This window comes from Pecten maximus, chromosome 7 (assembly GCF_902652985.1).
Source record: "Pecten maximus chromosome 7, xPecMax1.1, whole genome shotgun sequence".
NCBI classification, from domain to species: Eukaryota; Metazoa; Mollusca; class Bivalvia; order Pectinida; family Pectinidae; genus Pecten; species Pecten maximus.
This window is the reverse complement of record NC_047021.1, coordinates 8,101,329-8,114,427: the sequence shown is the minus strand read 5'-3', so window position 1 is coordinate 8,114,427 and position 13,099 is coordinate 8,101,329. Positions and strand designations below refer to the sequence as shown.

The 13,099-nt window shown below is 34.4% G+C and overlaps 1 protein-coding gene across 1 annotated transcript; it reads right to left on the bottom strand.

Annotated features, from left to right (window-relative positions):
- Positions 1-5,757: 5,757 nt before the first annotated feature.
- Positions 5,758-12,459, bottom strand: LOC117331027 (C-type lectin domain family 6 member A-like). The gene is made up of 4 exons (XM_033889619.1): positions 12,366-12,459; positions 11,605-11,838; positions 9,720-9,899; positions 5,758-6,256 (listed from the first exon to the last, which is right to left on the bottom strand). Exons 1-4 carry the CDS (start codon positions 12,457-12,459, stop codon positions 6,048-6,050), a joined length of 717 nt encoding a protein of 238 aa, XP_033745510.1. The 3' UTR covers positions 5,758-6,047.
- Positions 12,460-13,099: the final 640 nt, after the last annotated feature.

Sequence of the window (13,099 nt, the reverse complement as noted above, 5' to 3'; positions counted from 1 at the left end):
CTCCCCTTACAAGGCTACACAACACCATTTTATACATGTACGAATTGATAATTGGAATGAATGAAGTATCATGTGTGAGGACAGTTTTGTATTTGTTGGTGTCTTTAAAAATAAAAATTTTGAGCCTTGAAAAAAAAAAATCTATCTCAAAAACATCATTAATCTTGTTTTGACATATATTGTACATTAGTTTTTCTCGCAACTTTACCTTCAGTCTGACGCACCATTTTACGCTGTAGGCAAAACTAAATTTCGGTTGTAAGACCCCGTCGGAAAATCTGGAAATTTAAAATCCGGAACAATTTTATATATTATAGTTTTAATAAATTATACCAATGGTAGTGTACATTTCTTTTTTTTCTCCTTTTTTACGCATATCATAAAACAGGAGTTATTTGCTTAAGAAAGAATCACTCATGGCCACACAGTCTTTCTGTGGTCTGCTACCCCACGAGGTACGGTTGACTTCTTGTTATATAGAGGTTCTCCAACGAGTGGAGATTGTTTATCATTTTTATCCAACTCGAGTTAGTTAATTATCTAATTTTGAAAAGACACGAGCTTTAGCGAGTGTTTTTTCAAAATTATAAAATTAACTAACGAGAGTTGGATAAAAATGATAAACAATCGTCACGAGTAGGGAAACTTGTTTATCCCATAACTTCTTTACTTACAAATGTAAGCTTGTCAAGTTCAAATTGTCCCAACGTAGCAACTAAATTCCGAGAACCAAATCACTACGCGACAAAATATAGGTCGTTATGAACGAAGGCTAATCATCTATTTTAAATGCACGACTCATATCCTCTGTACTGTATTTGTAAATGATATTATTTTACAAAAGAAATATTAGTTTGAAGATCCTTGTGTCTGTGTAATTTATTAATCGGTAACTTGTTTAAATAACTCCGCTCAATATATTCGAAGACGACACCGTCATCGCGAAGTCGAACGTCACCTCTGAATATTAGACTAGTTTAATCATTGTCAGATTCAATTATCGGTACTTTCCTGGATTTCGTAGGTATGCTACTACTGGTTATTGTTATATTAAATGTTCATTCTGAGATTTATTCATTCAAGATTTTTTTTCAATTGGTACAACATCCGTACCGAATGACACCCAACTAAAAGGAAAGCTGCCTAACAGTTACGTTAGAAGCTGCGACCGTTTCATTCAAATAAGTACGATTAGAGACAGCGATTTAACCATTTTGTATTACATCTGTTTATTGTTTTGATAATTCATTCATAGCTATCGGGGCCCACTGCATATCTAGAATCAAGGGGGAGGTGGGGTGTCAGTTTTGGTTCGCTAGGCTTATCTACATGTACCTAATCACTTCCGTGCGTCGTCTATTTTACTATCATCAAATCTTATTTCGTACGACTCAAACCCCAGATTAATCGACATTTCCATGAGGACACCCCTCTCACCCAGTTATGCTAATGTTGAGCACCGACAAATTCACAAAAAATGTCCATGCTGATCTTTTGAAGACAGTCAACAAAAAAAGAAAAAAAAAGTGAGAAAAGTAAAAATAGTTCGTGATCAAAGGCCAGATGTTAGCCAATCAGATGTGTTGGGCTCACAAATGACCAATCGGAGGCTTAGAAAGAGGTTACACACTGCGGTGTGTAAACAAAAATAATAACACACTGCTACGAATTTTATCACGTGCCATATCAGTTGTGAAACAAGCGTAGTTATGGGATAAATTGTATTTAATGTATTTATATGCAATTTTGTTGCTTTTTTTTAAATAACAGAATACAATAATTAAACATAAGAGATCGGCATATGTGCGATGTGTTTAAAAAATGAAAAGAAATGAAAGTCGCAACATGAAGATAAAACAGTGTTTATGAACGTGATGTTTGTGAAAGATGAGCCTAATCTTGGCGGAAGAGTCAAGTCACTATTTGTCAAACAATATGTTACTGCGGATAGTTGTGACTTTCCAAAGCTAGACATGGAATACCTTCGGACAGTTATTTGAGGCACATATCAAATATCACTGGTATCTTGCTACATCAGTGAACAACTCGATGATGATGATGATGATGATGATGATGATGATGTGATCTAGTTCTATCGGCACTCACAGGACATTGTACAATGTCAGATCCACCCAAGTCATAAGAGGATTTATGTTAACATATATATTTAACACGCGGAATAAAACTTTTATGTCAACTAAATATTAATAATATGTAACAACATTTAAATATATTTACAACGAAGCAACAAAAAGCACGTGGACTGCAAAGGGTACCCGCAAATCTGTCCTTCTATGAGAAATGTAAACAAGTAATATAACTTTGCTACGTTGCGTATATATATGTATTACCGTACAAGAAAATAAGCGAAGTAGAGTCCCTCAGTAATAACACATTTTGTATGATACAGAAACTTACAAGTCTGACAACCTCTCATCAGCCACAGGTAAAGTTGAAGATCTAAATAACGTAAATACTTCCCATACCAGATGAGCCATCATCAAACCAAATAAGAAAATCTGCGTATTAACTTTGAGAGCTCTTTAACGTTCCTAAAAAGATATATTACAAATTATTTCGAATGTGCAAATTCCCAAATAAATGTATACTGTGATATTCCAGAATTTAGCATTTCAAAATTTATCTAGGCATTGCATGTTTTTCGATACTAGTATCTAAAAATAACTTTGTCATTAAAATTTCTTGCCACATCACTACTATACCCTTGGGGTTCCTTAATAGAGTCCCTCCCTTTGTGTGTTTGGCGTACTTGTTACGGATGTACAAAGCCTCTCATGACTGTTAGGTCGTACATAACTTGTCCTTCACTTAGGAAAGAATAGCAACCACTTGTGGGGGACTCTACATCTTCTAAGCAAAAAAAAAAGTCTGAGAAATTTTCCCATCCATAGTTATTTTGAAATTGCGGGACGCTCATGTTTTCCTCACTATTACTTAGCATCCCTAGCTCTCTACGTCCGTCTCTAGCCAACTAATATTCTTGTAAGTCTGTTTTTAAGTAAGTTTGAATTTTAAACAAATACATTTATTGCAAAGATCATTCAAGTTGATTGTTTGAGCTTTGAATAAAATATTCAATTCGAACCTGATATTCTGAACAAATCATTATATGTAGCATTGGCTTGGGTTACATTACTGCATGTATTGAATAAATCACAGCAATAAGCTTGTTTGAATATGTTGATGATCTTTGAAGTAAAAATGTGTGATGAGGTGAAAAGTATTCATGTTTTGGTTAAAGAAAGGATATGAGCTGTTTTGCTGATTTCAGCATCATATCAGTTTAACAATTCTGTATAGCAGGATCCTTTCTACATGTCGATCTTTTACAGGTATGTATGTGATCATCATCAAATCTCACCAACATATCACTGTCAATTTGGTCTGTTTTATGCATAACCAGATTCACAACCAATCATTCCGTCTGTCTCTTGTCACTTTCCGCGCTTCTATCCCAAGCGCAACCCTAGACTGGATTACCTGTCTTAGTACCATTCTCTCCGCTAGGTTGCGCTCATGAATACGAATTTTCGAAGCGAAGCCTAGCGGAGAGAAGAAAAACTACAGCAGGTAATCCAGTCTAGTTCAATCCCAGCTCAAATTCACTCGGAAATCCTGTTGTGTTATCAAAAAAAGAAACTACAAAGGGCGGCGACTATACCTTCACTTATGTTCAGGTCCCATCACCACAATCTAATATTACTATTGTCTTAAGTCTGTCAGTCGGTTAAATTTCTATTGTTCGCTCACTTCGTAAAATATGCGGCATCCACTTCATTAACGAAAGTACACAAATATCTATTCTGACAATGAAGAAATTTCCCAACTCAGAAATGATCCATAGGATGTCCAGACATCAGATATATATACATCAAAATTGCTGGATTTGGCTAGTAATAGATCGTCATTCTACCGTAACGAACAAAAAGTACTACCACCTATATCAAAAAATAGAACAACAATACAATTGGATTGAAGATTTCGACACAATAGATGTGGTTTAACATTGCTGAAAGTGGATTACGGTGACAAGTTCCTCGTCTTCTCTACAGCAGAGAGCAGAGAGTAATGTGATAATAACAGAAATATGAAAACTAACAGCTAAGTTCAAAACAAATTTTAATGATATACATGTATACAAAATAAGTTAATAGATAATTCACAATTACAATCAAGTGGTGTACAAGTGATTGAATCAACACTGTTAATTTCTTATCTGATACCAGTTTTCCTTGACTGGCCCTTTCCCAAACGTTTCTCCATAATGAATGATGTTCATAAATCCAACAGTTCTCAGAACCAGGCAATACATAACTCAACAGAGTTCATATAACTCTTCTTTTCAATTGTAAATGAGTTATGAACAACAATTTTTCTTTAGTGGTATTTATAATGTATTGTCAAGTCTTTCAAGTACGTTTCCAAGCATATCTTTTCTTAAATTCTGTAGATATTTCTTGTAAACAACCTCTTATCAATAACACTTCTAAACAAAACATTATGACACTTTGTCTTTCAAAATGTTTTAAATAGGTCTAGGCCCTTTTATGGTAGAAAGAGTTATTTCCCTTTAATAAACCGCTACATCGTATATCTTTCAGGTATGTCTTTCTTTATTCAATGGTAACCTTACATATAACTGCATCCAACGCGAGGGTGAAGCAGACAGAATATACTGTGATTGAACGTTTTATACAGCACCACATATGTTAAACAGTATATTCGCTATCTATGCCTTTGTTGGTACTGCAATATTACCACTAGTGTACTTGCTCCTGCTTCTAAATCAGATTGCCAACAGAAACTCTATCAATATTACTTTCTTTGAAAGTGTTGATAATAAAATGCCCTCTTATAATTATAACACAATCAATTCCTGTTTTACCTGTAATATCATTCTTCCCTCTTACCGTAATATAGTGTTTAATCTCCCTTTAGTTTACCAAGAACTCAATTCTACAACTCCGATTTCTTTCCAAACCTCATGTCCTCATAGAATAATCCAAACGGTCCATTTTCCGTAATGCCATATATTGGATCAATACAAAATAAGATGTAAAACCTATCCAAACCTATTGTCCAAAATCAATGTACAAATATACAATGAAGATAGAAAAGTTTACATTACCGCATATCAATTGTGTCAGCAATTTTAACTCGTGCTTGTTGACTTCCAATCAAAATGATACTCTTGCTTACTAGCGTAGTTCTCCTGTACAAGATTGCGATCATTTTTTCCCATTGCCTTGTTGCACTTAAGAAACAAATCATTTACTGGACTCCATCTCTGCTATATCATTATACTAAATAGATGCGAGCAATCAGTTGATGAATACTGCTAGTGGACGACATTGTATTGATATCATATTTCAGAATAAAAATAATAATATAAATTCTGAAATATGATATCAATGCAATATCGTCCACTCGCAGTAGTCAGGGACGAATCGTCTTTGAACTCTTCGATATACTTTCACGTGCGGGGGAATTCAAAATATCTCTGCCGTTGGTCGCATAGCGTTCTATCCGCCTTCGACCCACGTTTGCCGAAGGTATCATTGTTGTTTCTCCAGTTACTAAAATATTATTCTTATTGTATTTTATTGTATTTCCAGTACTTCTTATATATATTATGTGATTGTATTTGTATTTTTTGTGGTTTGATAAAGGCGCGGATTGCCTCGAAAATTTTACAAGCCTCATTGTCCTCACTGTTTGAATTACTTCTTTGCCCCATATATATATATATGAATAATAATATAAATAATCAAGTCTGCTAGTCATTCTAATAATACTTATTATTCAATAACATGTACAATATGTTTAAATCATTCGATGATTTTGAATATATGAGTGTTTGTTGTTAATGACTGTGATGAGAGAGTTTAAAGGCTATGCGTTACTTTCAATGAATTTTGTTAGATGTGAACAATGAAATTATTTTTAAAGTAAAAATTAAAAAAGTAAACAAATGCTTATGGATATCTGATAAGGCTAGGGTGGAGGGTAATCCTTTCAGCCATTTTTTATGGTTTTTCACAAATATATCTTAAGGTAGCCGTACACCTGCCGTCATCAAACTTCATGTGGGAAAACATTACCAACCCAATGCAATCACCACTATCGTTTGGTTCCCCAGGTCCCCAGAAAGTTGTGCTCATGTCCACTTTAGTACCGTCCAGCCATTCCCATTGACCAAACACATATTGTCCTCCTACCCAGTAGTATCCAGTTTCTGTAAATATACAATACAAATTACTGTTATAAAGTTAAATATGATCAATGAAGTGATAGCGCAAAAATGGACAAAGACATTTCCATGATCGAATTCTGAAGGTAATCTTCCACTTATCATGACACAGCACTAAAATAGGTCGCAATACAGACATTGAACATACAATAGAATCTAGTTCAACCACAAAGTAAAAGGGTAACCGTGGATGTAGAAATCTAAATACTGTCAATTTTGGACTGCGTGGCTCATTAGTTCAAGAAATAGGTCATCGGAGTAAATGAACTTAACAAAATCAAAAGAAAAATGACACCCACTCTCGAATAAAAAGAAACTATCCAACCACAGCACACATAGATACATGGCTCTAACGCTGTATGATCAACATATTCCTCCAAATTACATCATGGAAATCACCGGTTATCGGATTTACAAAGCGCTCCCAGCCTCATAAACGACGCACAACACAAAAACATTTCAAATAACTTTCCAACACGATTATGACACAATACAGTCAACTGACACTTTCTCTCACAAACACATGTAACATAATTTAGGATAGCACTACATATCGGCCTCGGCTATATTCTGTCACGGCCGTTTAGACAAGATCTTTTTGTTTCATTTTACAAAGACTTTATTGATAAAACATTTGGTACTGGACAAAAGGCTAATGCCTTTGACACCCCCTCCTTAAGGTTTAACTGTATATACTATCATAATATCATCAACAAGACTAGTACATTGAAATATCACTGAAACAGAACTCAACAGATGCTGCATAGGAAATTGGCAGTTACTTCCCTTGCATTGTATCTATAAAAGAAAATCACTGATCATGATCACCATTAGGTCAAGAACGCGCGGAAGATAAATCAGAGATCTCTGCAATGTTTTGCTAGGCCTTTCGGTGTTTTAGCAAGCTCATGAGAACTCGAGGTCTAAATAAAGGTTCATCTAAGAGTGAAATACTTGTGCAACAAAAATTAATATGTTTCTTGTTATCGTTCCGGTTTTTATAGTTCAATATTTTTATTTTCCTTGTCGTTTTTCAGCGTCGGCCGTCTAGATGGTCGCGTGACTTATGTGTTCATATTCAGGGACTTCTAACAAAAAAATTCAGTGGCGGAGATAAAACGTTTAAACTGTATTACTTGTTTTTGGTGTTGAAATTATCACCTGGTCATCCGGTCTTCGCACGAACCAACAGAGTATTACAGCTGCATGGACCTTATAATCGAGCAAAACAAAGCCGACTACACTTTCAATTATTCTTCAGTCTAATATCACCCTAAATACAAAGACTGTGGTCTTGTCTGTAATTTTCGAGCATTCTTTTGTTAATAGGGAACGGCATTGAAGAGCAATTCCCGGAGATCGTAATGCTTCAAAGAGCGTCGAACGACCTGTGTGACGTAAGGTAATCTGTGGACATCTTTCGCGACTGATGTCAGCTCGTTATCACGATCTTGCTGAAAAGTGATTGTTAATCGAGTTTTGTATCGACATCCTCATATCGTATTCGTTATAGAGCGGACACAGTCTTGTTTAAGAGGTGTGTCGATGAACTTAACCGGAGTTAAGATATAAATTTAAAGGACGTAGATGGACCCTTTTCCAGACGTCAGGGATTCTGGTCCATGGAGAGACAATCAAGTAATTAAGACACTCATGGGCTCCATCTAAATGACTTTGGAAACTAGAAAGAATACAACCATATATCAGAAGTATCCTCATTATGACGTGTAAGCAGCTAAGCACTGGTTGGTTGTATGTACAACTGAACTTTGTATGTGCATGCATCATAATACCATCCTGAAATATAGCAATGAAACACTAGATAAATTGTTTTATGTTTCAAACATACATTTATAATTATCAATTGTTTGAATATTTTAAAGGTATGTTTTTTTTCACTCAAATAAACATTTCCTCTGACATTTCTGTCGTCTGCTAACGTTTGTTTGGTAGCTCCTAGTCTATCTTGAAAACATTGAACTTTGAGAGGGTACCTATTTTTACACCGATAAGAATCTGACACTTCGGCCTGTGAAGAGTCTATTTTTATTTTCATTTTTTCAATGTTTTCTTTCTCGTTGTGTTTGATTTCGTTTCGTTGCGTTTGATTCGTTTCATTTCGTTTGCTTTCGTTTCGTTTCGTTTTGCATTTGTTTCGCACTTTATAGGTACCCGCATTTGAGACGTTAACTTTGAAACTTTTCATGATATGATATTCCAGTCTTTTTTTTTTACTTAATTCAACATTAAGTCGTTAATTATTATTATGATAACTTATTGAAAAACGTTTTTTAAGGAAAAGATTGTATGCTTTTATGCTGATAGTTTTTCAATATTGTTGTTGATTTATCCATTGCCAATTAATAAATGCTCAATTTCCGACAATACTGGTTTTTGCGTTTTTGTTAGTATAAATTATAGCAGAGTTCACATTTGTGCAACATATGGGAAGATGAAGGTAGAACATGCTAGTATAATAGTAATAATTTAGTCCTCGATCAACTTGATTTAAAAAGATAGTAGTAATCATTATACGTCCGATTTATGTCTTTATCCAATAAATCATGACTCTCACATGTCCTACTGACCATCATTGCGTAGAATGGGGGTTACAAAACAATATACAATTGACATTGTAATTAACTACTTATTGTGAAATCATGCATCATCCATTTTTGTTAGACTCTTGTTTATATTCCTCCATCTCTTTTTTCTTAATTATGTATCATACATGTTGACTCTTACATACATTCCTTCACCCATTCTTTCTAGCCACTCTTACTTACATAGACACACCCTCTCAAACACACGCACTTCCAAACATTATATAAATTTATATTTAATAGTTGCATCTTAATTTATGCACCTACATATACTGATGAGGTTGAATCAAATTTCAATTTAGTAGATGTTCTAATAACAATTTTCAGTAAAGTTTTCAACACCAAACAATAACTAAAATTGATATATAAACTAGACTGTATAGTACTTGAAATAAATTCTATGGTACACTACATAAGGTATAAGTGTACATTTTCCTACTCTTTATTATCGTAAGGACTACTATATACATGTGGAGATGGTCTATATCATTTGAAATTCTAACAGCTTCAGTTCTGTCATAAGTATAAACTTGGCAGTATAAAAAATAATGTAAGTTGTTCTCATCAATGTAGCCACAGGAATAAGTTGAATTATCACTTGAATTATCATAACGATCTTAATTAAGATCAGCTGGTTGTACACAAAGAAGAAAGGATGGTAGTTATGAATCTATAAATAGCATTTGCCTTTCACATCAAATTGGTGGTTATCATTTTGAATGTTTATTTTTTTTTTTGCTCGTAAGAAAATGATAACGTTCATCTAAGATTGATGATTGTAGTTTTTAAAAAACACATAACAGATCCTCTATTTATTCACGGGAATTAACTTCTGGAAAACTTACCTCCTGCTTCAGAAATATCCTGCCGGACGGAATCCAGTTTGCTGGCCGTGTCGAAAACTATCAGCCGTGCGTCCTCCTCTGAGCAAAATCTATTGGCATTATTCCAATCAAGCAAATTATAACTTTTCCAACAAAGATCCAGAGACTTAATGTAAGTGAAGTGTGGATGGCAACGTATATCTGCGATTTAAAAAAACAACAGTCGCATTAACCAAAGTCGTATCCGCACGCATTTGTCATGAAATAATTCATGATTGAAGTTATCTCGAAAAAATGTAAAAACAAAAATTAATAATAGAGCTTCTAAAATTATGAATTCCCAATAACTTTGTTAAAATCACATTTTGATTTAATTATTGGATTTGACTGCACATTGCGATGTTTTGAATAATATATTCTTCACACCTTTAATTTGGTCATCAAACTTGTTTATTCGACTCCACGTAATATTATAATATATACATACAACAATGAATTGCCATGACGTAATGTTGCACTTTTTACAAATCTAAACGTCATTAAGTAAATTTCCAAAATTGGTCAGTTTTGCATTTAGATTACCTTTCATACCTATCCAGGTAAGATAATTGAAGGTAGATCCAGGTGGACGTGGCTGGTACATGTTTTACTTAATATGATGTTGGTGTGATATAAATCAGGAATCAGCATGTTTTTGTCCTGCTATTATAATTGGGAAAACCTGCTACCTTTAAAAGTCACCGAAGTGACGATATATAAGACCGAAGGATGCGTCAAAATCCCCACGATATTCTTCAAAAATGAATTTCACCTTTTTTGACCCAATATAGCATAAGGGTTATCTATACTCGCATAACGGAATAGCTTTTCTGTTGTGGTAGAAACAGGTCACACAAACTCGAGGTTGTTTTATATGGTATCTCGTTACCTCTCGTTAGTTATTTTTCCAAAATTATAAAGGACACGAGGTAAATATCGTGTATTTGTGATTTTTGAAAAGTAACTTACTCTAGTGACAATATGTACTTTAATATCATTGTATGTCAATTATAAATGGTGTTAGTCAATTAAACTATGATTTTATAAAATATCATCATAAAAGATTCATCTTTCTGTATTTGGATTTGAAACAATGTAACTGTAACAATGTATACTGAAATAAGGTTGTATGTGTGTTCATCTACGTCTTTGTACTTTAACACAATGACCTATATTCATGATTACTTTTGATCCATGTACTTTCTATGGCAGTTATGTCCCTTTTCTATATTACAAGGGAATACTTGCAAACGACACTTGATTGTTTCACTCCATGGTTGTTTCGCCCCTATATTTATCACTGTGCACATTTCCACTGATATACATGTACAACAAGGCGTACTGCATGATATGATTTTAACTTTTTGTAATAAATGTAATTATCTTATTGTAATAAAATAAAATGCATGTGAGAGAATGAGTTCCTAGCCATCCTTCAAACAATTCAAATTATCTCAAAAATCATTTGTAAATCTATTGTAGATCAAGAAAATCTAACATCATACTGAGCTAAGCTCAATAATTTGCTATCTAATAAATCGCAACAATACTTGACATGCTAAACATAATAGTTATAGTTAAAGTGTTGTGCAATTGTTACATTGAGGAGAGAATTTGAAAATATAGGTATCAACCTCACGTTCGATACATTTGTGTTAGCTTCTTAATAGCTATTTTCTCATGTTTCTTCTTACATTAAAACAAAGCCATTAAGACATTTCTGACCGTAAAACACTACTTAAATCCTAGTAGATTTAAGTTTCGCCTGGATCTAATGAATGTATCTTACATATACATGTAGCTTACTTAAAGTCAGCTATAGTGTACCAGCATAACATCAAGAAATATCAGATGAAATGATATTTACCTTTCTTCCAGACTCTCGTTCCATGGCTTGTCGAAGGGCCAGCAAATCGTTTGTAACCACGGCAACTATTATCGCTGATATGAAGACTGACTCCATAACATTCTGACTCTATATTACACAGGGCTACACATTTGGACAAACTTGACGTCACGACAGTGAACAAAGGATCACGAAAAACATAGTTAGACCTTGTTTTGTCCTCATAAAAGTTCACGTGCTGCGTATCCGGTGTACCTGTAGAATAGAAATAGATAATTAAATCGTAATGAAAGGGAAATCACATCAACATGATGCGAAGTTAGGAAATTGATAACAGCCAGGTCAATGTCAATGACGTTTCTGACGGCATCGGGAGTTTAAATGGTTAATTTCCACTGGTGTTAGTGAATCCCGTTACATTCCAGAGATTCTGATGGTATTGTGCGGTTTTTGTAAAAGCTGATCTCTATTTTCATAGAGAAAGATGATATCATTATATCACATTGCTTACTTGTGACTTTGGTAAGAAGTAAGTCTTTCCTTATTGTACGAGTAGTCCAACAATTTCGTGTTTACACTGGTTAAGGGTGACGTCATCGTGCTTTTCGGTGTTCTTCCACAACTCGATAAGGAATCTGATATTACGTAAGTCTATTTGTTTATCTTAGTGTAAATGGTCATTGCCTAAATGCATTGGAGTATTACGAGTTATATTGTAATACTAGTTTGTGTACTCAGTTCGATTTAGCTGTAAAAGGCGTTGTTTATCGCAGTAGTCAAACGAGCCAGACTGTGAGATATGTTTGGTGGTTGACTGCGAACTGACTGCGTACAGTACGGCATACCAAACTGGCAGCTTCCGGCTGTAATTGGCATTTTGGCATCTCTTGGTGGCAAAATTGGCATGAAAGAAAGTATAAATAGAGATGTTATAGATTATAAGTCAGTTACCTCCTTAATGACATCTGTTCTAAGATGATCAAGGTGGTATAGTATATACAGATATCCATATAGTTTATTAATTATGTTTACCAAGGTGATTCCTGATTGAAATACAAGGTATTGTAAATAATTGAATTCTCGTCATGGTAAGAATATTGTTTCATCACAGGCATTGATATTTTTGCTGTATTCATTGGACTAAACAGTAACGGTGCACGATTGTTCAGTAGCCATCGTTACCATAACATTACATTGACATTCATATAATGATACTTTTTATACTTTGATTTCAGAATATTTTATTGTCAAGATGGCACAGACAAAGGGAATTGGGCAACAGAACTTTTTATACTTTGATGCCAATGTAACAGAGCGCATGATAAATTAGATTTAAAATCACTGCTTCCGCTAGGGATCGAACTCGGGACCTCTGGTTTACTAGTCTTACGCTCAATCGATCGAGCTAAAGAGAATATCTCTCTTGCCGAGAGGTATATTGCGGCTAGTATTTAACAGGGTTACATACTCCCCCTCCAGGAAATAACTCGTCCTCTAGTTTCCAGGAGTAACAGCG